General features: G+C 47.2%; 1 protein-coding gene across 1 annotated transcript in view; it reads right to left on the reverse strand.

Annotated features, from left to right (window-relative positions):
- Positions 1-25538, reverse strand: part of SCAPER (S-phase cyclin A-associated protein in the ER) — a gene marked incomplete at its 5' end in the record, with an annotated part of 174582 nt that overhangs the window by 11427 nt on the left and 137617 nt on the right. The window contains 1 exon segment of the mRNA XM_015412282.1: positions 21799-21948. Within this exon segment, the coding sequence (XP_015267768.1) occupies positions 21799-21948 (150 nt within the window).

Below are 25538 nucleotides of genomic sequence, written 5' to 3' on the forward strand. Positions count from 1 at the left end.
CAGCAGGAAGCAAGCTGAGTATAGATATCACAGACACTTATTCCTCTCTCAAACGAGTCTGAGAAAACTGACCCCATTGTCCGTCTCCGCCTTAAGTTAGGCTACCATCCAATTGGATGTAACACTTGTAAGCTGCGTTCAGACATCATGAACAAACTGGAGTTTGTGATAAACACGGGCTTGGTTTGTATTTTTTTAGCCCTCTTCCCTTTCAACAACCCCTCCCACCGCCACACCGGGATCCAGAACTTCCCAATTTGTTGTGACGCTGGAATTATTTTGAGTACACATCTCAGAAAGTGGCCAGTGGCAACACTGCAAAATATTCTACCACAAATTTGCTGGTCTGAGAAACCTGGAAGAGCAGCTTAAATATGTCCACCACTATCCTCAACGATTGTCTACTCGAAATAAACCTGCTAAATCCCGCTTTAAAAGGGCCTTTGCAAGAATCCGTTGCTGTGCTTCATGTCACCAAAGGGTAAACAAGATTTCCAAGGCTGGTCAAAACAGTCCATTTGCAAAGAGCATTTGATCTTAATTAGACAAGTTGTTTCCCCATCTATCAAAGAACTCTCCAGACAATTCCCTCCCACCCACTATGGTCCATTAATAATAATAATTAAAAAATCACATTAATCTTCGGGCGTTAACAGTTGCAGCAATAATCCATTACCCAGAGTTCCTTTAATGTACAATTTGGGTGTTTTTGTAGAATTGGTCTTTGGAGATGCAAACAGGGCAACATTAGAGTGAGATTTGTGAGAGTCTCTCTCCATATCTATACATGCAGAAATATCTATATTCTCTCTTGATATCTACATATCGAGCGAGAACGTACGTATGTATTTATGTATGTGTATGCATGTGATATGATATATATATGTGTGTGTGTGTATGCATGTGATATATTCATTACAGTTAGAGTAAATTAGCTCACACTTAAAAGGGAACCTGTTATCTTCCGATTCTTTTAAGAGGCATCCATTCATTTTATGTTCTATGTATCACTTTCCCCATTACAGAGCCTTCAAGGCAGCTCAGAGATAAATAAAGGGTTAAAACAAAATGCAAAAGTTAGAAGGATGATCAACATTAAAAAGTAAAACTAAAATTAATCTGTTGGCAGCTGTAACAGATTGACATAGAAGACAGTGCAGGAAAAGGTTAATTTAATTAGCATTATTATGGAGCAGATACGCAATTATTTAAAAGTACATTCAGAAAAATTATTATAAGAGCAGGGGTAGGTGGCACAAGAAACCTACAAATTGGACAGTGATGACCCTAAAATTACAGAAAATTATTGGACATCTCCATTCCAAAATAAGGGGACCGCCATTTCTGTCCACAAGTTTGTTTTCTTATTTGAATTTTTTCTCATCCTGTCCTGAATGGTGGCTGACATAGATTTAAACTTGAGCTTAGAGAAAAGAAAATTATTAAAGGCTCCTGAGTCCATTTGGAATTGTCTTAGATGCAGAAGAAACAGAGCGACAAACTAAAGACAATTTGGTTTGTTGCCGAATGAGAGAGAGTTGAACAATGGAAACGCAGTGAGGGTCATTTGATTGGAAATGGGACTAAAAAAAAAAGTGAAATTGTTGGCTTGGAACCAAATTTACATGTTTGATATAGTTTAAAGGTAGCGGTGATAAAAGAACTGGAATTTGTTTATATCATCTAATCCAATATAAGACTAGAGCAGCGCAGATATCGAGCGATTGTCAATTTCCTAAATGAACAAAATATTCATTCATGTCTTGGATTTTCCTGTCTGGAAAGAAGTATCCGGAGGCAAATCACTACACTAATGCAATATTAAACAATGTGTAGATCCTGCAAGTAGCAGTCTAAATGTTCTGACAATTTTTCTCACCCAGATGTCTGTATTTTCTCTCCCTCTCTCGTAGTCGATCACAGAAGTCCTACCAGAAACATGAAATGCCTTTATTTTAGGAATTTAAACTTGTGTATTTAGCCATATGTGAGAAACACAGACCACCAGGGCCCCTCCCACAGATATTCGATGTGAAATATGCTACTTATTCCCGGAGGACTAAGCTAACTATTACGGCAAGATCTCTTTTCTAGCAAAGATGAATTCTATGTTAGGTGATGTGCGGAACCCCCCCCCCCATCCCTTCTATTTGACCTTTTGCAACCATTTATTCCCCCTCCAAATCCGACTCTCTTAGGAGTGTGCTGGGGTAAAAAGCTAATGGGTCTAAAAGGCTGCATGCTGCCATTCTGCGATTCTCCTGTACAAATCGGAACACGACCATTAGAAACGCTTTGGCTGGTGGAACTCCGCCGTGGGGGGACTTCAGTTCGTGCCCTTCCATTTACTCGAAGTAAAGGAGCGAACGGTTTCAAACAAGCGGGAACCGAACTTCGGCCGAGATACGATTTTGAACGGTACAATACCCCCGGCTTGGCTTTATGGGAGGCTGTTTATAACTACATAAAAGAACCTGTTCTTTTAGTAGATAAGCACGAGTGCCCACCTCTCTCTCTCTCTCCCTCAAGTCGGATCTGTGTTATTTCTTTGTTACTCTATAAACAATTCCCAGACTGTAAGCATTTAATCAGAAGGGCATGTCATCACTTTGGTCCAACCCCGCTCTCATTTTTCTTCCTCGACCATTAGTAAAGGATCTTTAATGCAAAAAAAAGAAAAAGGAAAAAAAAGGCAGTAGCGTTTTTGCTAGTATTCATCACTGATATCGACCTTCCCATAGAAAATCTGTTATTTTCAAGTTTTAAAAGGATCATCTGGTCTTTTTTAAGACCTCGAATGAACACAACCCCCCCTGCCAAATGGAAGTAAGTATAGCTTCGAGTTTCGCTGTAATAACAATTCCCTGTAATTTTCACTTAAAGGCCAGACCGGAGCGTTCGACCGAAAGTCAGATGCAAACCCAATCTTCATTTCAATAGGCAGCTCAAAAAGAAAATGTTGGTTACTTTGGAAGACGGTAACAAATGGATCCACGTTATCCTCTGTGACAAATTTCAGACAGACGAGGGAAACTGTCTTGAGTTTATTTGTAAATGAAGCGGCATACCTATATATTAAAACGTACATTTCCTAATCCTCCTGTTCATATACAAGCTGCCAAACTCTTAAGATTCCACGAATGGCTTCTCTGACAACTGCTGCCGTAAGTACAATTTTTGTGGAGTAAATAGAACTAATTTGGGTGTGTGTGTGTGTGATTACAGGTTCTACTCAGTATTCCTAACACTTCTATTGAAGAACAATATTAAAACTCTATGAAGAAAATCCAATTTCTGTGTAACCTACCAAGTACATGAAGCCAGGGGTGGTGCTCTAAAACATCTAGATTCGAGTTCAGTACCACCTCAGAGACCAACAAGATTTTTTCGGGGTAGCCCTAACCTGGATAGCCTAAGCAAGCCCGATCCCGGAAGCTAAGCAGGGGCCGACCCTGCTGAGTACGTGGAAGGGAGACCTTCAAGGAATACCAGGGCTGGGATGCAGAGGCAGGCAACAGCCAGCCACCTCTCTGAAACATCCGAGCCGCACTAAGGTTGCCGGACGTCAGCCATGACTTCCAGGCATACACACGCACACGTGTGCATGGGCTCACGTACATCCAAATACGAAAATAAATAAATAAAAGGGCTTTCAGGGTATGAGGTTTTCAGACCCAACGTTCCCTTTGTCAGCTTATCTCCTGAAAACAGCAGGAACCTATTAGCATATTGGGCCACACCCCTGACAGCACCACTTATTAGCATATTAGGCCGCACCCACATGTTACCAGAAGTGTGATCATCCAGTCACGCCCACCTTTCCCTTCTTATTCTGTTTACCTTGTTTGTTGTCAAAACCCAGGGCCTTTTTTTGTAGCAGGAACTCCTTTGCATGTTCGGCCACACACCCCTAATGGTAGCCAATCCTAATGAGTTTCTGCTGTTGGGTGTGGCCTATTGTGCTAATGAGTTCCTGCTGGGCGTGGCCAACTTGGGAGCCAGCCAGAACTCCGTTCCTGTGCGTTCCTGCCCAAAAATAGCCCTGCAGACACCACAGCAACCCCCGGAAACCCTAAAACACGCAACCCTGTACTCCGCTGCGCTGCTTGACCTCAAACAGCCGCATTACGTGCAGGATCGGAGCCCTGGGACGGTACGACAAAAGAAAACTGTGACACCTTTTAAATGTTCTTTAGATAGCCATCTTAATACAATTTTTTAAAAAGGATAAACAAACGCTGCATTCAAAACAGATAAACTCGTTCGAGGATAAGAATATATAAGTAACAGATGTAAGAAAATACACAGCATATGAGGGGGCGAAAAGAGAGCTTGGAAATGGAAAAGGAAGGCCGATACCCTCGGGCTCTCTGGCTCTAATGCGCGCATGTCTTTGCGCCCGGGCAACTTACTTCGAAGCCGTCCTGCTCTCCAAGTTCTTGTGCGCGTGCCATGGGAAAAGCAGTAGGGTTGCAGAGACGATTAGGGTGAATTAGCGTCTGGCATGACCCTATCCGTTATCATACCACGCGGCTGCATTTCATATTCTTCCAATGAGCTTCATGAGCTATTTAAATACGTCCATGGCTGCACCAGAGTATGTGAAATGTTCTGTCGCTTAGGGCTTTCGCAAGCAAAATAGATTTCACATGGGCTTCGTTCACATCTTTTCCCCATTCAGGGTGACTCTCTTTCCCCCCATCGGTCTAGACTGGAGCGGAGGATGGTCGTCCGAATACTCCCTGCGGCCAGATTTAGGGAAGTGTCGCAAAAAAGATTTTAAAATGCCAGCGGCGTGTGCTTAATTGGAAACGGCAGTGCTCAGGTGACCCGTCTAGTAAGCTCGGTTTGGGCAAACCCGTTGTGGGTAAAGGCTAACTGTGGTAAGGGGGAAAGATTGTGCCCATTCATCCTGACCACTGGACAACCTTGTCCCACAATGAGTAAAATTCCATGCGTGGATGCAACATTTATGTACAGCCTAAGCAGGCTTTGGGGGGCTCTGCCCCCATTCTTAAAGGCACAGCCCCACAAGAATTTCTCTTGAAAAGGTCTTTTCCAATCATTTAAAAACATTTTTTAAAGGTGTGCACTCCTTTAAGCAGAGTGGGGTGCTGCAGTTGACTAATTCCCGCACTGAGCCAAGGGGTTGGAGTAGGTGACCTCTAGGATCCCTTCTCACTCGGTGTCAAGAAACTGGTCTCCTTTAAGAGAGTTTTTCTGCCTGTTAGCTTTCTTGGCTACAGAAGTCATCACCCCCACCTGCCGGCTTGTTCTCAGAATGGTTGCTTAGGCTGGCAGAAGTGATTAACTTGCGGCAGCTGAGAACTGTCATCTCAAGTGGTTGACAGCCTGCATTTTAGAGGTCTACCGTGGTGACAGCTTTCTGTTGGCTCAATGGCTTTTCTCTCTGCACTGAGAGCTTCAGCCCCACCAGAAAAAATATTTATCCCCCAAAAGCCACAAAATCCTGGCTACGGGCTGCCTAAGCCAGTGCCACATGTAAATGTAGACCAAGGGTTCCAAGTGTTAAAACGTACATTTCCTAATCCTAATCCATGGCTACCATGGCAACTGCTGACACCTTTTTGGGAAGTGGGTGGGGGCCAGGGACAGTTTTGCCCAGCAAAGCTTCTGCACGACTGTTAAGAGATTTGATTGGCAGTGCAGATTTTTTTTATAAAATGTTGCTTTGGCAACAGCTGCCACCACAGCAGAAAGATTCACACCGTGTTACCGAAATTAAGCTGCAGCGATTGTTCTGTGGTTGGCCCCGCCCCTTGTGGTGGCCATTTTGTGGCGGCCATGGTTTGGCTGTGCCCACCAGGCCATGTCGGCATTTCAAGTGCGCCCGCAGGCTCAAAAAGGTTGGGGACCCCTGTTGTAGACTCTGGACTTAATGATCTTAGGGACCGCCCCGTGTCACTCATTCTGGGAACAAGGAAGCAAAGGATTAAGGGTGGAAGTTAGCTGGGTGGAGCTTATCCATCTAAAGCTACAGCTTGCATTTGGGGAGGGACTCCCTTGCTGAGCGACAGGTTGGGGCCTCAGACGTTTGACACCCCTGGCTGAAATATCCAATGAACTATATGGTTGCTAAAGGTAAAGGTTTCCCTTGCTCGAAAGCTAGTCGAATCCTACTCTAGGGGGCAGTGCTCATCTTCGTTTCCAAGCCGAAGAGCCTGCGCTGTCTGAAGACTTTTTCCGTGGTCATGCGGCTAGCACGGCTAAATACCGAGGCGCACGGAACGCTGTTACCTTCCCACCAAAGCGGGACCTATTTATCTACTTGCACCTTCTTGCTTTTGAACTGCTAGGCTGGCAGGAGCTGGGGACAGAGACGGGAGCTCACTCTGTCATGTGGCACACTTGGGTCTCGAATTGCCAAACTACAGACCTTCCAGGCTGCAGTTCGGTGTCTTAACCTCTGAGCCATCGTGGGCCTCTAGGTTGCTAGGGGGACTTTATAGAGGCTGTTCCGTCACAACACTAGATTTCATGCAAGTTGTCCTAGTGCAAATGCTGTCCCCCCATGTATATGCCTAGCGGGCCTGAAGACGGGATGTGTACCTGGCAGGGTGGGTTTGAGCCCACACTCTACTGTACACAGGCTTGGATACAGAGAAGCAATGAGCATTAATGTAAAGGGGACTTCCCACCACCACCACCACCTCCAAATTTCACCCAGTGCTGCCCTTCTACCTAATGCTTACTGGGCTCTTCCCCAAAATAGAAGAAGACGAAGACAGAAGACAGAAGACAGAAGACAGAAGACAGAAGAAGAAGAAGAAGAAGAAGAAGAAGAAGAAGAAGAAGAAGAAGAAGAAGAAGAAGAAGAAGAAGAAGAAGAAGAAGAAGAAGAAGAAGAAGAAGAAGAAATAATTGGGATTTATATCCTGCCCTTCACTCGGAGTCTCAGAGCGGCTTACAATCTCCTTTCCCTCCCCCTCCCCACAACAGACACCCTGCAAAGTAGGCTGGGCTGAGAGAGCTCTTTCAAGAACTGCCCTTGAGAGAACAGTTCTGAGAGAACTGCTCTTTCAAGGGCAGCTCTGACAGAGCTATGGCTCGCCCAAGGTCATCCAGCCAGGTGCAAGTGGAGGAGAGGGGAATCAAACCCCAGTTCTCCCAGATTAGAGTCTGCGCACTTAACCACGACACCAAACTGGCTCTCTCATCAACAAATGAAGCTACCTTATAGTGGATCAGACCCTTGGTCCATCAGGTCAGTACTGTTTACTCATACTGGCAACAGCTGCCCAGTTCGGGAACTTTCACCTCACCGACTACCTGATCCCTTTCTACTGCAGATGCCGGAGACTGAACCTGGGAACAGATGTTTTGGTATTGAACCACAGCTCCTCCTGTATCATAGATGAACACATGAAGCGGCTTTATATTGAATGTGGCACCCTTGGTCCACCAACTCCAGTATTGACTACTTAGAATGGGCAGCGCCTCTCCGGGGTCTCAGGCAGAGGTCTTTTGTGCCACCTGCTATCTGATCCTTCTAAATGGAGACTCTGGGAACCGAACCTGGGTCCTTCTGCATGCCAAGCAGATATTCTACCCCTGAGCCACAGTCCCACTGAGGAGATGCTCTGTAATGACAAAGGACGTGGGACGAGGGAGCGCCACCTGGAGGGGGGCGAAATGAATGGCAAGGAGAACACGGGAACGTAAGAGAAGCCATGTTGGAACCAGCCAATGGCCCATCCAGTCCAACACTCTGTGTCACACAGTCACCAAAACCCAGGTACCACCAGGAGATCCACCAGAGTGTCAGGACCCTCAGCAACAATGGAAGCACACACTTGCAAGAAGGTTTTACTTTATTGAAGCTGGAGATGCATGGACAGGAACACTGTTAGGAATGAGGGGTGAACTATGCGCAAAACAGTTATAGTACATTCATATGAGCATTACCCAATTACTATGGTTCCCGCGCGCGCCATTAGGCCTGGGAACTAACTGCTACCCAAAGCAAAACAGGTACGAGCTTCCCACGGCTCTGCCTGCCTAAAGCCAAAGCAATGATCTAAGCGACTCCTCCAGCGGCCTTGAAAGATACGCAGTGCAGTACGCAGGGAATGGCAATTAGCCACAGGGAAAGGTATGCGCATCTGTGCATAGGAAGGTATGCGCATGGGCACAGGGAAAATAACATTTTGGCAGCTTGCTGACATAGAGGGCCCAGAACTCCAGAAGCCCTCCCGCTCTTGCTCCCCAAGCACCAAGAAGACAGAGCATCACTCACCCCAGACCGAGAGCTCCTCTCTATACCTTGTGGCTAATAGCCACTGATGGACCTCTGCTCCACATGTTTACCTAATCCCCTCTTGAAGCTGTCCATGCTTGTAGCCACCACCACTTCCTGTGGCAGTGAATCCCACGTGTTTACTCTTTGGATGAAGAAGGACTTCCTTTTATCTGTTCTAAACCTTCTGCTTGTTAATTCCATTGAGTGCCTACGAGTTCTTGTATTGTGAGAAAGGGAGAAAAGTACTCCCTTCTCTACCTTCTCTATCCCATACATAACTTTGTATGGAGATTCCCTCCATATCCTTTGGCTTCACAGAAACTATGCAAACCCAGACAGACACCCAAATTCAACCTGGAAGGATGCCGTGTACGGAATATAAAGCCCCCTTCCCTTGAAGTCCATCCGTCAACACTCCGGGAACTTTGTACAACAAAGCCGTATATTGGTTGTGGGATCAGAACGTTCCCAGCGACAGAGGAAGCCGCTGCCTTCAGAGAAGGCTGAAGATGTGCAGTCTATAAAGCAGTATCAGAGGACGGGACAGACGGTGGCTCTCTGCGTGCGTCCGTGTCATTGACTTGAAGACTTCTGGCTTTGTTTTAAATTACTGGGTGACACCCGAGCGCCTCGAGAGTAAAAGGCCGACGGGCTTGGCTAGAGGTGGAACCCGAGCAAAGGGCGAGGTCCTCACAGTGCTGCCAAAGATTTATTTCGTGGCAGAAGCTCTAATGCCAAAGGCCCAATGTGTTTGCTCATGCTGATCTATTGAACAGGCTTGTGGGGAAAAAATGACTGGTGATTTTTTTTTTTAACAATGTATTTCTGCTAAGGACTAAGCAGGGACCACATAACGGATACACTTTTAATCTGACCCACGAGTTACTTTTCAGTAGGGTGGCCGACTTCCAGGTGGAGGAGGAGGAGGAGAAATTGGATTTATATCCCACCCTTCACTCAGAGTGGCTTACAAATGCCTTTCCCTTCCCCTCCCCACAACAGACACCCTGTGAGGTAGGTGGGGCTGAGAGAGCTCTTTCGAGGACTGTTCTTGAGAGAACAGCTCTGAGAGAACCCAAGGTCACACGAGCAGCTGCATGTGGAGGAGTGGGGAATCAAACCCGGTTCTCCCAGATTAGAGTCCACACACTTAACCACTACACCAAACTGACCAAAGAGAGATCACGGGATAAGTGAGTAAAAAATAGTCCATGGCAGCCATGATATATTTACAAAGGGAATATCACTCTTTTATAGATTTTCAAGAAATGGGCCAATATTAATACTAATATGGGATTGTAGAACTATTCGAGCCTTTGAGAGAAAGCATACAGAGAGAAAGCTGGACGAGAGAAGATTTCACTGAGTGTGAGCATTAGGTAGAGCGACGGCATGCAGAGATGAATGCTGAGTAGGGAAGGATTCACTTGGGTCTACACGTCCGAAGAAGACTTATGAAATAGGTGTTGGAGGAAGCCCGTCTGCAGATTCGTGGCCTTTATGCTATTTGTCTACAATCCAATATTAGTACAAGAAAAACACAAAGAAGATTTACTGTTGGTAGGAACTTTAGATTATTGGACTGGGCATTGGACTGTGCTTGTCATCACTGGTGGAATCATTTTTTGACGTTTATTCTCGTATGAATGTTTTAAAACAAGTTTATGTGCCAGCAACAATCCAGAGTCATATGCTGAACTATTTCTCTCTGGTCCTAGTTCTGTGTCCTCTTTGACGCCTTTTCTTTCCTGAAAACCACAAAGTGGATTCAAAGGTATTGTAAATCTTAATGTGTACATCTGGCCCCACACAGCTCGTTTTTTTTCTTTCTCAAATGACTCACCTTGTCTTTACAGTGTCTTTCGCTCTTCACTTTTCTTTGTCCGCATTTAGGTGTTTGGAATACAATTTCATAGAGAAAAACTGTGTTCCTGAATGTTTCAAGTGGATTCCTACAGCCGAAAGCCACATTCAGTTCTTTTGGGGTCATTTCAGATAAAATACATCCTAAAGTTACACTTAATGAGTTCTTCTTCAAACCAGTGCCGAAATTCATGGCTTATTGTTAGATTTGTACCAAACCGTCAAACCAGGGGCCATCAGGAGGTCCAGCAGTGGGGCCAGGACACTAGAAGCCCTCCCACTATTGCCCCCCAAAAAAAACAACACCAAGAATACACATCATCCCTTGCCCAAGACCGAGAGTTCCTACCTATACCTTGTGGCTAATAGCCACTGAGGGACCTCTGCTCTTAACAACATAAGAGAAGCCAATGTTGGATCAGGCCAATGGCCCATCCAGTCCAACACTCGGTCACACAGTGGCCAAAAATACCAGGTGCCATCAGGAGGTCCAGCAGTGGGGCCAGGACACTAGAAGCCCTCCCACTGTTGCCCTCCCCCCCTTCAAGCACCAAGAATACAGTGCCTACAGCACCCGGTATTTCCAGGCGGTCTCCCATCCAAGTACTAACCAGGCCCGGCCCTGCTTAGCTTCCGAGATCAGACGAGATCCAGCATGTTCAGGTTGGTATGGCCGTAGGCAAGAATACAGTGCAGTTCTTTTTTTCAATTTTTTGGTCGGTTGTACAACACAAATCCTATTTCACTGTCTACCGAATGACCCATTTGGTTGATTACACTGACTCTCTCTCTGTAATCCACCTTGAGTCCCCAGGAGAAAGGTGGGGTATAAATAACATAGACAAAATGAAGAAATGTTTTCCAACATGACTGCAAGACTGAAATGCAGATGTTGCGCATGAGGACAGGATAAAATGACCAAGCAGGCCTGCCCGCATTTTGAAAAGGAAGTCAGTCTATGGCTATTGAGACGGAGGGATAAAACCATCAATATTTTAAACGCAGAGGAATTCAAGTGAAAAATCTTTTCCCCTGAGACACTGCTTCCGAGCCGGCCAATCTAGACGCTTCTGGACTGTACTTCGGGTTTCTTGGCTTCGTCAGATTGGCAAAAGGGTGCCAAATAAACAGCTGACGTTAAAACGGGGAAGTAATGGAGTCAGATTTATGATTTAAGGCACAGTGGGATAACGGAAGAAGGCCAACCAACTTTGCATCTGGCCGTGCGTGACCATGTGCTGAAGCGCTTCCATTTGCAAAGATCTGCCAAATTAAAAATATTCATACGCAGCGATGAATATGCAAAAGTTTGGTGGGGTTTTTTTTTAAAAAAAATTTAAATCCCCAATGCGATGCCAACTCATCTGTCATTCATGTTAATTTAATTATCGGGCCACATTTAATTATCCAATATAAAATGCAAATGAGCCCAAGAGCTGGCGACATGTGCTAATTGGGTTCATGATAATTAATTAGAAGGGCGGAGAGGAGAAAAACGGAAAGAAGGTGGAAGGCGGAGGCTCGTTAACAGCGACATTTTAATTAGGGAAGTATAACCCTAAAGTGGACCCCCCTCCCCAACTGGCTTACTCACAGGCATTATTTTGATTATGAAACCCTCCTTTTACGAGGCCAGTTTTGTTAAGAGACCCCCCCCCCCTTATTTAGATGAGTGGTTGGTTTTATATCTCCTATCTGACCGGAATCCTAACATTACCAATCAAGTCGCTAGGTATTCCCTAGCTGCTACGGGGATCCACGGACCGGCTGCGAATGGACAGGAATGATTTCATCTCTATTTTAAGTTTATGGCCATTTATCAATGAGCTTTCTGATGTGTCTATCTGTGCTAACGGGCTGTGTAACATTTTTAGATTGTTTAGTGCTTGTAACAAATGCCTAATAAAGGTTGTGTGATGGAAGAGAGACCCCCACCATGAATAATAAAGGCCACAGCGTTGGGGGTGGCAGACATCCCTTCCCGACAGCTGCCTTGAGGGTGGAGGAAAGTCGGGAGAGTGATTAAAACGTGGAACTCGCTGACAGAGGATGTAGTGATGGCCATAGGAATAAACAGCTTTCAAAGGGGATTAGGCAGATTCATGGAGGAGAGGTCTAATGTGGCTTCTAGCCACAGTGACTGAGGGGAACCTCCACGTTCAGAGACACTAATCCTCTGAATCCCAGAGCCAGAAGGAAACATCAGGGGAAGGCCTTGGTCTCTATGCCTTGTTGTTGGTCCTCCAGAGGAACTGGTTGGCCACTGTGTGAGACAGGAGGCTGGACTAGATGGACCACTGGTCTGATCCAGCAGGGCTCTTCTGATGTTCTTATGAAGGCCTCGGCCTCTCTGCCCCGTTGTTGGCCCTCCAGAGGAACTCGTTGGCCACTGTGTGAGACAGGATGCTAGACTAGATGGACCACTGGTCTGATCCAGCAGGGATCCTTGGATATTCTTATGAAGGCCTCGGCCTCTCTGTCCTGTTGTTGGCCCTCCAGAGGAACTGGTTGGCCCCTGTGTGAGACAGGATGCTGGACTAGATGGACCACTGGTCTGATCCAGCAGGGCTCTTCTGATGTTCTTATGGACTAATGTTCTTAACCTCCACATTTAGAGGTGGTAAACCTCTGAATCCCAGTGCCTGGAGGCAACACCAGGGGAAGGCCTCAGCTTCTGTGCCCCATGGCTGGCCCTCCAGAGGAACTGGTTAGCCACTGTGTGAGACAGGATACTGGACTAGAATAGACCATTGGTCTGATTCAGCAGGGCCCTTCTGATGTTCTTATGAGACTTTTTGAAGAAACTGAAGAAACTTATGAGACTCTCTGAAGAAACTGTGTGTGTGCATGTATGTGTTTGGGGGTATTTGGGCTCACAACCATCTCTCTCCAAGGTCCACCTGCAGTCAGGTTTGAAGACAAGGGAGGACTTAGCCTGCTGCTGCTCCAAAAAGATGCTTGGGAGGAGGATTTGGGCTTAGAACCTCTTTCTCTTGGTCAAAATCCCACGCTGAAGGGGGAGGGCCTGTAGCTCAGTGGCCTTGCACGGGACGGTCCCGAGTTCAGTTTCTGTCATCTCCGACTCAAGGATTGAGTTTTCTGGGCCTGAGAGCCACAGCCAACCAGAACAGATAATACTAAACTGCATGAGCCGATGGTCAGTATAATGTCACCTTCGTACCTCTTGGACAGGGAGAATTACCGCCGTTACAGTTAGCCACACAGACTCACTGGAAAAGACAATAATGCTAGGAAAAGTTGAAGGCAGCAGTGGGAGAGGAAGATCCAACAGGAGATCGACTGACCCATTCGAAGAAGCCATGGCCCTCAGTTTGCAAGACCTGAGCAAGGTTGCTAAAGACAGGACATTCTGGAGGTCAGTTTGGTGTCGTGGTTAAGAGCGTGGACTTTAATCTGGGAGAACTGGGGTTGATTCCCCCTTCCTCCTCCACATGCAGCTGCTGGTGTGACCTTGGGTCAGTCACAAGTTCTCTCAGAGCTGTTCTCTCAAGGGCAGTTCTCGAGAGAGCTCTCTCAGCCCCACCTACCTCACAGGGTGTCCGTTGTGGGGGGAGGAAGGGAAAGAAGATTGTAAGCCGCTCTGAGGATCTAAGTAAAGTTGTTCAGTCGCACAGTCGAGTCCGACTCTTCGCGACCCCATGGACCAGATCACGCCAGGCCCTCCTGTCTTCCGCCGTCCTCTGAAGTTTGCTCAATTTCATGTTTGTTGCAAATTGAGGAGGCTTGCGTGCTGCCCATCAGCTTGCAAGAAGTTTTCTGGATGAAACCCAACCTCAGGCCAAAGACTATTAAATCCAATATGTTTCTATCGGCCTCACTAAAGATGTGGGACCAGAAACAGACACTTCTCCCGGACGGAATATCTCAACTGTCAACTTATTTGCACCAACCGTGGTTCCCTCCCGGAATGACCCCAAACGCGTTCAGGAATTGGACAAAGGTAGACATCAGCCGGCTGAGTGATCTGGTACACCAAGGGAGAATTAAGGACAAGCGATGTTTCGACCAATGTGTTGGTGCCCCTACCAGATGGCACCAATACTTACAATTGAAAAATCTGGTAGAAAACTTGGCGGGACAAGGAGTATTCAGGAGGGAGCTGACACCTCTGGAGAGCATTATAAAACTATACCCGACTACGTCAAAAGGGATACTAGCCAAAATCTACAAGACAATAGTGATGACAGAAAACCGGTCGAAATGTAGTTATCAGCTCCGATGGGAAGAGGATCTCGGTCAACACTGGGGAGACGAGGATTGGGAGTTGATCTGGGCTTCCCCGATGAATAAATCTGCAATATTCAATCTACGATTACAAAACTTTAAACTAATCACAAGGTGGTACATGACCCCGGTACAACTTAACAAAATCAACGGGTCCGGCAATCCCATGTGCTGGAAGGGCTGTGGGCAAATTGGCTCTTACGTCCACTGTTGGTGGAGTTGCCCGGTAATTAGTCAGTTTTGGAGGGAGGTTATCCCCCGAATTAAGGAAATGACTGACCAAAGTATCCCCTTCACGCCAGAAACGGTCTTGCTGAACAAGTGGGATGACATTGTGAAGGAAGATAAGAGACATCACATATCACTCCTGTTAACAACGGCCAAGTTATCAATAGCTGCGAAATGGAAATCTCCAGAACCTCCTACAATATCTGCATGGCATGATAAGATTTGGGAACAATTCGTCATGGCAAAAATTAATAATCAGAGTCGAGGGGCCCAAGTATCAATCACCGCATCGGACACGAAATTCAAGAGATTTTGGTCGCCGGTGGTGGATTACCTGACGAAGCATGAGATACTTCCCACAAACCATGCTTACCATAGATGGTTGTTCTTATAACTAGCTGGAGATTTCAGTTTCTGACTACGAGATGTTAGTCCGTTTATACTGTATGTTAGGGAGCAGTGTTTGAGGGAAGTTGGGTTGGAAAGTAGTCTCCTGAGTCCTAGAGTTTAACATGTTTACACAGCTGGGTATTAAGACCTAGATTATGAATTCATTTCTGCTCATAGTTGATATGTTATGTATTGGGGAAGTCACTTGTTCTGGTTCCTGTTCTGTCCTTATTGTTCTGTTACTCCCCCCCCTGTTTTTGTGCGTACTATACAGTAAAATAATAAAAACAATTAAAAAAAAATGTTTGTTGCATCGATGACACTGTCTAACCATCTCATCCTTTGCCGTCCCCGTCTTCTTTGACCTTCAATCTTTCCCAGCATCAGGGTCTTCTTCTCCAGTGAGTGCTCCCTTCTCATTGGGTGGCCAAAGTCTTTGAGCTTCAGTTTCATTATCTGGCCTTCCAGGGAACAGTCAGGGTTGATTTCTTTTAGGATTGACTGATTTGATCTTCCTGCAGTCCAATGGACTCTCAAGAGTCTTCTCCAGCACCATAGTTCAAAACAATCTATTCTTCGGCGCTCGGCCTTCTAAGTAAAGGTCAGGGTATAAATCCAATCATCACCACCACCATCATCTCCTCCTCCTCCTTTCATAGGGTTGACGAAAGTTGGAAGCCATTTAATGGCATGTAACACACACAGAATGTGAAAATGGGGACTGGCCAATAGTCAGTGTGATGGGAATGGAAAGGATTCTCTGCTTGGTTAGACAGCAGTGCAACGAAATGACTAAAATCACAGAGTTGAACCAAATTCTTGGAGCCAGAATGGTCTTGCTTAGAGAAGAATACATCGGAGCACGTACAGATGCGGCCTGGAAGGATCACGTCTGTCTCTCAGTTACATAAATCGGTTCTTTTTCTCGACTGCATCAATGGAGGAATACACGAAGAAACGGAAACAAGCTTTTACTGACAACCGGTATCATTAAGACATAAAAAACGGATCTCTTATCCCATCTAGTGGGAAGTCTTGTAACAGATATTATGCCTACTAGTACTATTGAGTAAGGATGATGTGTCCAAGACAGATCTAATAAAGGCTAAACGTGCAGAGAGGGATTTGCAGGTCCACACAGACTTATGTTGCTTTTCAATCTCCAGATCAGCAAAAGAACGGAAAACAAAAACGGTTTTGCAATCTCTCTCTTGTATGCTTAAATGCAGGATTTAAGGCTGTGTCCAGAAGGGTAGTTCATTTCATTACCCAGCTCTCCCATTAACAGCGGGCAGAGCTCGATGGATTTTCCCAAATCAAACCGGGAATCAAAGGGAGTGTGTTACTCCAGCATTTCTGTCTCGGTTCATAGTCTGGGTTTAGCTCTGGCACTGAAAGGAACTTAGGAGATGAAGCTGCGTGAATGCGTCTCAACCTCTTCAGTGACGAAAATGCAGAAAAGGGAAATGGATCAGGACGAAAAGGAGAGAAGACACGTGGAGGAGTTTTGGATGGTGCCGATTCTCTGTGCAAAGCGTGGGAACACATGAGCACCCGCCCCCCGGATGGATGGGGAGGAGAGGAAGAACCCCCCACAAAAAAGATTGACTGAGCTTGAACTTGAGATGAAGCCATTTCAGAATTGAACATATGAACATAGGAAGCTGCCGTATACTGAATCAGAACGTCGGTCCATCACAAGTTAGTATTGTCTACTCAGACTGGCAGCTGCTCTCCAGGGTCTCAGGCAGAGGTATTTCCCATCACCTCCTGTCTGGTCCTTTTAACTAGAGATGCTGGGGACTGAACCCGGGGAACAGCCACTCTTAACCACTGCGCCACACTGGATCTACCACTACAAATTTAATACACTACACATTTAATAAATAACAACAACAACAACACACCAAAGGGGCTCTACCACTGAGCCACAGCTCCCCCCCAAATTGTATTCCTGTCTTCTCTACTCCAGAAAGAATGCCTCGGTTACATCATTCTGCTGGAAAAGAACACTGTGCAAAAAAAGTATGCAATCGCACGTCACCATCCCTACACAAAATTAATATGCATAACCTGAAAGGATAAAACTATAGATGCATAAATAGGCATACCCTGAATGCGCGGAGCACACAGTCACCTACTCGTACTAGCCGGCTAGGTAGTGGTTAGGAGCGCGGACTCGGCTACAATGGAAGTGATCTAAAAATATAAACGTAACAGTTGGAGAGAGAGAGCATAATTATAGGTTTCACTTTGGAATCGGATTGAGCATGGAAGAAATGATAAAAGAACATAACCTGTCAGCCAGAGACATTAAGCACTCGATGCAATACAACATATTGGTGTTTGTACCTCAGGAATATAAGAGATCAGTGTAAGTAGACAATAGGGAAATAGTCATTTTTCCGTTTAGCAGTATTTTGAGATGAACAGCCACTCTTAACCACTGCGCCACACTGGATCTACCACTACAAATTTAACACACTACATATTTAATAAATAACAACAACAACACACCAAAGAGGCTCTACCACTGAGCCACAGCTCCCCTCCAAATTGCATTCCTGTCTTCTCTACTCCAGAAAGAATGCCTCGGTTACATCATTCTGCTGGAAAAGAACACTGTGCAAAAAAGTATGCAACCGCACGTCACCATTCCTACACAAAATTAATATGCATAACCTGAAAGGATAAAACTATAGATGCATAAATAGGCATACCCTGAATGCGCGGAGCACACAGTCACCTACTCGTACTAGCCGGCTAGGTAGTGGTTAGGAGCGCGGACTCGAATCTGCGGGTTTGATTCCCCTCGCCTCCACATGCAGCTGCTGGTGTGACCTTGGGTCAGTCACAAGTTCCCACAGAGCTCTTCTCTCAGGAGCAGTTCTGGAAAGAGCTCTCTCAGCCCCACCTACCTCACAGGGTGTCTGTTGTGGGGAGGGGGAAGGGAAAGGAGATTGTAAGCCACTCCGAGACTCCTTCGGGTAGTGAGCGGCGGGGTATAAATCCAATCTCCTCCTTGTTTTTTGTAAAAAGGCTGATCTGGCTCACTTATTAATCCAGAAAAATGGATCCAAATCAGAGGTGGACCTGTAATTTCTCTTATAGTTTTTCTCAGGACACCCCAGGGGGACTTCAGAGCAGTTTCTCACCCAGACACTGACCGGGCAATAGATTTTGCTGAGTTTCGTGGATGAAGCTAGGAAGCTTGTGAACTCAGGCACATCATGAGAGGCAGGGCTTTTTTTGTAGAAAAAGCCCAGCAGGAACTCACTAGCATATTAAGCCACACCCATGACAGTACAGCTCATTAGCATATTAGGCCGCACCCCCGTTACCAGACGTGTGGTCATCCAGCCACACCCACCTTTTGCTTCTTATTCTGTTTACCTTGGCTCAGTCACAAGTTCTCACAGAGCTCTTCTCTCAGGAGCAGTTCTGGAAAGAGCTCTCTCAGCCTGAGTTCCTGCTGTTGGGTGTGGCCTATTATGCTAATGAGTTCCTGCTGGGTGTGGCCAACTCGGGAGCCAGCCGGAACTCCGTTCCTGTGCGTTCCTGCCCAAAAGTAGCCCTGAAGCTAAGAAGTTTGTGAACTCAGGCACATCATGAGAGGGACGGCAGGAAGGGTTGCATCAGTGCTTTGTTTTTGTGACCCTTTCCTACATGCCCAGGAAAATGCTGATCGACACTGGGGGGTCAGGAAGCAATTTTTCTCCAGGCCAGTTTGGCCGGGGATCCTGGAGGTGTTTTTGTCATCTTCTGGGCATGGATCACGGGTCACTGGGGGTGTGTGGGGAGGGGAGGTATTTGCGAATTTCCTGCATTGTGCAGGGGGGGTTGGACTAGATGACCCTGGAGGCCCCTTCAACTCTATGATTCTATGATTCTGAGTGGCTTCAAGGGTGCTCTCATGCACACCGAATGGCGTATTTCCAATCCACTTTCAATGCGTTTTGCGGCTGGATTCAATGCACTTTGCGGCTGTACAAATCACTAGAATGATAAAAGGGTTGGAACACTTTCCCTTTGAAGAAAAGTTAAAACGCTTGGGGCTCTTTAGCTTGGAGAAACGACGGCTGAAGAGTGACATGATCGAGGTTCATAAGATTGTGCATGGGAGAGAGCAGGACGAGAAAGAGCTCCTTTTCTCCCTATCTCACAATACAAGAACTTGTGGGCAGTCAATGAAATTGCTGAGCAGTCAGGTTAAAACAGATAAGAGGAAGTACTTCTTCACCCAAAGAGTGATTAACACATGGAATTCACTGCCACAGGAGGTGGCGGCGGCTACAAGCATGGACGGCTTCAAGAGGGAATTAGATAAGCATATGGAGCAGAAGTCCATCAGTGGCTATTAGCCACAAGGTATAGATAGGAACTCTCAGTCTGGGGCAGGTGACACACTGTATTCTTGGTGCTTGGGGGGGGGGGGCAACAGTGGGAGGGCTTCTAGTGTCCTGGCCCCACTGCTGGACCTCCTGATGGCACTTTCAGTGCACTTTGGTGATTGCTTGCAAGTGGATCCTGCTGTTTCTCGCAGTAAAATCCAGTTCCAAAGTGCAATGAAAGTGCATTATTCATTGTGTGTGAAAGTGCCCATGTCAGAGACAGTGATGCTGTCTTCTTGGTGCTTGGGGGGGAGGGGAACAGTGGGAGGGCTTCTGGAGTTCTGGCCCCACTGCTGGACCTCCTGATGGTACCTGGTATTTTTGGCCACTGTGTGACACAGAGTGTTGGACTGGATGGGCCATTGGCCTGATCCAACATTGGCTTCTCTTATGTTCTTATTTCTTTCTCTGTGAAATAGGAAAATCCACTTGCAAATGATTGTTAAACTGCATCGCAAGTGAACTGAAAGTGCATTATTTGGCCTGTGTGAAAGCGCCCTCAGACCAGTGACAGCCTGCAATTGGTGGAAGGGAAGACAAATACCAGTTTGGTGTAGTGGTTAAGTGCGCGGACTCTAACCTGGGAGAACTGGGTTGGATTCCCCACTCCTCCACTTGCACCTGGCTGGATGTCCTTGGGCAAGCCATAGTTCTGGCACAGCTGTCCTTGAAAAAGAGCAGTTTCTGTCAGAGCTCTCTCAGCCCCACCTACCTCACAGGGTGTCTGTTGTCGGGAGGGGAAGGGAAAGGAGTTTGTAAGCCGCTCTGAGACTCCTTTGGGTAGTGAAGGGTGGGGTATAAATCCAATCTCCTCTTCTTCTTCACTACGGATGCATCATCGCAAACCCCTCCCGCAGACCAAACGGAGTCCGCTTGGCTGATTCACCAAGGCCACCTGCTGGGGTGGCACGGTGCCTGGCGCCCACATCAGTCAGACCTGTGACCTCAGACGAAGATGCCGACAGAGGCGGGCGCACAAGCGATGCCTCCTTGGATTCCCCGTTGTATGCTACTGCTGGCATACGAACGCTGCCTGGGCCGTTCCAAGGAGTCCCCATCTGTCTCGAAACCTGTGCCAAACGCAAAATGGTTAAACTGCAGAGAAAAGTGCATTTTCCCGGGCGCTTCCGTGTGCCAAGAAGGCTGGTCCTGTCGCAATGGGGAATCCAAAAAGCTCCAGTCAGCCTCTGGGGAGGTCGAAGAAATGCACTGCCGGAACACGGTCTGAAGAGCATCAGAATGGGGCGGAAGGGATTTCGGACCTCCCGCTTCAGTGAAGTGAAATTCTGCTTCAGCTTCCAAATACTGTTTTAACCGTTGCCCTCTGGAGCCAAAGCTCTCTCTGGATTCGGCGTTCCGAGGCATTGCAGCCAAAAGAATGGAAGGATCCAAAACTGTCTCAAGAATGACAGACGTTCCACCACCACCCCCGTCTGCTATTGACCCAAACCGAAAAATACCGAGGGAAAAAAAATTGCACACTCCTAGTTGCTAACATTGCTAAAATGGAAGGGAGCTTAAAAACAACAACACCACACCCTTGCTCAGCGATGGAGGCCTTACGTTCAAATGACTGATGCAGAAATCAGAGACTGATTTTGAGTGACACTTTTGGAAACGAAACCCAAGCCAGTGTCTCAAACGTGTTCTTAAGGAGCAACCAAGGTCATGAACAAAAAACAATGCGAGCTTCCCCCAACTCCAACTAAGAGAAAACACACACACACGATTGGCTAAAGCCAGCAGCTCTTCCTATAGTCCTGCAGATAGAGGGAACGATGCAAAGAAAATTTCTTCTGCAGGAATAACGGCCCCACTGCTCTGAGACGTTATTCAAGCGGCCTCCAAACAAGAAACCACGGGACAGAAAAGAACTTGTAGAAGTCAAGGAAATGGCTTCACTGCACCATCAATCAACACAAAAGGAAAGTCACGCAACTCGGAGAACCAGACATGTTCTGCACTGACCACAAGATTCTTAAGATCTCAAACTTTTCAAGAGGAGATTTTTCTCTGACCCTCTGTGCAGCTCTGAGCTCTTGAGCATACACACACACGCTTTCCCAAGAGCTTTGTTCATGGGAGAGTTCCACAGTTCACGCAAAACAGCCTGGTTAATAAATGAACAGAGAGGCCTGTGGATATGGGGAAGCCTCGCATCGGAGCTACCATTCCAACAACTCTCAGAGAAAAGACAGATCTGTGTGGCTTCTCTGGTTGTACGTGCTACTGTTACGAACAGCATAAGAGCTTATTTTGGTCAGAGCTGGCAGCCTTATAACCCAGGTGAGAAAGGCGAGGGTACCCCGTGGCCCAAGCAGAGCTGAGCCAATAAAAAATGAACAGGGAGACTTGCAAAAGTGGGAGTTTCTAACCTACAGCAGAGAACACGTGGCGCTTCCTTCCAGCAGATACCCTTACCTGATTATCCGGGTGGTTTACGGTGAAGTACCCAACACAGACGATGACTTCATGGAGCAGAGCTTCGCAGGTGTGCTGGGAACAGTGCCACAGCAGTGAGCTTACGATGTGACGGAACGCCAGCGACAGTCCTTCGGCACCCACAATTGACTGGGGGGGGGAGGAAAGAAACAATTACCACTTTCAATCAGCAAGCACTCAGATAAACCAGTGAGAGCTACAACTATAAACCCACAGGATCTGTCACCTGGGCGTTATTACATGCACGGCCCAATAATAAATGGACAGAGAGACAACCAAGACGATTAGGGGCTTGGAGTGGCTTCCCGATGAGGAAAGGCTGAAGATTCGGGGACATGACAGAGATTTATAACATTATGCCTGGGGTGGAGAGAGCGGACAAAGCGCACTTTTTCTCCCTCTCCCATAAGACTAAAACTCCAGGGCCTCCAATGCAGCTGACGGGCAGTAGGTTCAGGACGGACAAAAGGAAATACTACTTTACACAGGGAGAGATGAAAAGGTGGAATTGACTGCCAGAGGATGTAGTGATGGCCACGGGAATAAACAGCTTTAAAAGGGGAGAGGGAAGCTGCGGTGGTTCAAGTGGTTAAGACGCTGAACTGCAGGCTGTGGAAGGTCGGTAGTTCAGCAGTTCGAGACCCGAGTTGCCACATGACGAAGTAAGCTCCCGTCTCTAGTTCCAGCTCCTGCCAACCTAGCAGTTCGAAAGCAAGAAATTGCAAGTAGATAAACAGGTACCACTTCAGTGGGAAGGTAACAGCATTCCGTGCGCCTTGGTGTTTAGTCATGCCGGCCACATGACCACGGAGAAGTCTTCGGACAGCGCTGGCTCTTCGGCTTGGAAACGGAGATGAGCACCGCAACCCTAGAGTCGGATTCGACTGGCTTTCGAACAAGGGAACCTTTACCTTTTAGGTAAGATTCATGGAGGATAAATCTTTCAGTGGCTACTAGCCATGGTGACTGAGGGAAAACCTCCACTGATCCTCTGAATCCCAGAGCCAGGAGGCAGCATCATGTCCTGTTGTTGGCCATCCAGAGGAAGTGTGGGACAGGAGGCTGGACTAGATGGACCACTGGTTTGATCCAGAAGGGCTCTTCTAATGCTCTTATTAGGGGAAGGCCTCAGCCTCTCTGCTCAGATGTTGGACCTTCAGAGGACCTCCTGATGGAACCTGGTATTTGGGACACTGTGTGACACAGAGTGTTGGGCTGGATGGGCCATTGCCCTGATCCAACATGGCTTCTCTTATGTTCTTATGAAAATCTCCTCCCACTGCCGTCCGCATTTAAAAAGGGGTCACTATACCCTAGCCACTGCGATAAACCGGCTGGAGATTCCTCTTTAAGCTCGATAGTGCCCCTTTCTCCACCTCTGTCCCCCTCCCCCCCATGTACAAGGGCCAGGGAAACATTGCTAAGCTGTCTCCTAAACCCCTAAGAGTATCCCCCCCCCCTTCCACCAGTGCTGGTCACAGGCTCCCCTTCACAAATCCCTACCCTCCCAAAGCTCAGTCTTGGATTTTTGCACAGACAACTGCTCTCAACAAGTAATACTTCTAAAACTAATTGCTCGGTAAGGTATATTGCAAACGGGGAGGGGGGGGAATCCTCGTTAGCCACAGGGATTTAATTTTTTTTTTTTGGGGGGGGGCACTGGGAGGAAAGTCTGGTTGGAAACAGGCAAACCGGTTCTCGGGAAATTCGGGAGAAGTCCATTTTATCTATGCAGCCTCCAGCCTCTATTTAATAAACATGTCAAGCAGAAAAAGCAGTGTGGGGTCAGAGGGGAAAAGTGATGCATGAGGAACGAACATCAAAGTCGACTCGCTGGGATGAAACCGCCCAGCAGGCCTGTGGAAAAGTATCCATCATTTACATCTCGGAGGCTCCCTGTTTTAGGGCTGGGGTAAAAGAGATGCGCTTAAAATCATGGGGGAAGAGCACAAATGTGTCTGTCCAAAATACGTCCCGGTGATAATTTTTGGTCTTTGTCGCATAATGCCGCAGGGAACAACCCTTGGAGAACTCCTACACTGGGGGTCCCTCTCAGCTCTGGAGTCCGGTGAGCAAAAAATTCTACTTTGTGAGCTACCGGCATTAAAGTTGTGAGGGAGCGATTTGGCAGCTGCATAAACTAGTTTGCTCTGGAGCCATCCTTCCTGAGCTAAGGCAAAAATGTGAGCTGGAGGCTAAAAAACTGTGAGCTGGCTCACACTAACTCATCTTAGAGAGAAGAGAAGAAGAAGAGATTGGATTTATGCCCCGCCCTTCACTACCCAAAGGTGTCTCAGAGCGGCTTACAAACTCCTTTCCCTTCTCCTCCCCACAACAGACACCCTGTGAGGTAGGTGGGGCTGAGAGAGCTCTTGACAGCAGCTGCTCTTTTTTCAAGAACAGCTCTTATCAGAACTACGGCTTGCCCAAGGTCATCCAGCAGCTGCAAGTGGAGGAGTGGGGAATCAAACCCTGTTCTCCCAGATTAGAGTCCGCACACTTAACCACTAGAACACTGGTCCCCAACCCTTTTCAGCCTGCGGGCACCTTCGGAATTCTGACACAGTGTGGTGGAGGCAGCCACAAAATGGCCGCTGCAGGAGGCGGAGCCAACCACAAAATGTCCAGTGGTGAGGGTGTGCGTAACTTGAATAGCAGATCTTCAACACTTCAAACAGAAGCTCTGCTTGACATTGACAGGACGCCTTTTTAAACGAACCGACGTAACAATGTTTCCCTGCTTACCGCGATGCTCCCCTTCATTCACAGAGTGCTGTGTTGACGGCTGTTGCCGAAGCAATGTCTTTTAAAATCTGCAAAGCCGGCCCTGACCTGGATAGCCCAGGCAAGCTCGACCTCATCAGATCTCGGAAGCGAAGCTCTGGCAAGTCCTTGGATGGGAGACCTCCTTGGAATACCAGCAGTCGGGAGGTGGGGGCAGGCTTTATTCAGCCCCCTCTCTGAATATCCTCCAGGCCCCCGGTAGGGGTCAGTCACTAGAGGTCGGTCACGAGAGGTCGCAATGACTTCCAGGTGCACACACACTCACACGCATGCACACAAGGCTTTTTTTGTAGAAAAAGCCCAGCGGGAACTCATTAGCATAATAAGGCATACCCAACAGCAGAAACTCATTAGCATATTAGGCCACACCCCTGACAGTACAGTTCATTAGCATATTAGGCCACACCCACATGCTACCAGAAGTGTGGTCATCCAGCCACACCCACCTTTTGCTTCTTATTCTGTTTACCTTGTTTGTTGTCAAAACCCAGGGCCTTTTTTTTGTAGCAGGAACTCCTTTGCATGTTAGGCCACACACCCCTGATGTAGCCAATTCCAATGAGTGTCTGCTGTTGGGTGTGGCCTGTTATGCTAATGAGTTCCTGCTAGGTGTGGCCAACCCGGGAGCCAGCCGGAACTCCGTTCCTGTGCGTTCCTGCCCCAAAATAGCCCTGCATGCACATATGAAAAATACAAAACACACTCCCCCCCCCCAAAATCCGCAAAGCCAATCAGATCTCCAGTGGCCAATCAGACGTCCTGCTGAGCAAAAAGCCCCACTTGGCCCCGCCCACTTTCTAGAAACACTTGGTGGGCACTGGGAAAGGTGTCGGCGCGCACTGTGGCACCCACGGGCACCACGTTAGGAGACCGTCGTCCTACACTATTGCCACTGGAATACATAGGAAATGTGCACGCAGACCACCCGTTCTCTT

The sequence above is a fragment of the Gekko japonicus genome, unplaced genomic scaffold (assembly GCF_001447785.1).
Source record: "Gekko japonicus isolate JY-2015 unplaced genomic scaffold, Gekko_japonicus_V1.1 scaffold3138, whole genome shotgun sequence".
In the NCBI taxonomy this organism is placed as follows: Eukaryota; Metazoa; Chordata; class Lepidosauria; order Squamata; family Gekkonidae; genus Gekko; species Gekko japonicus.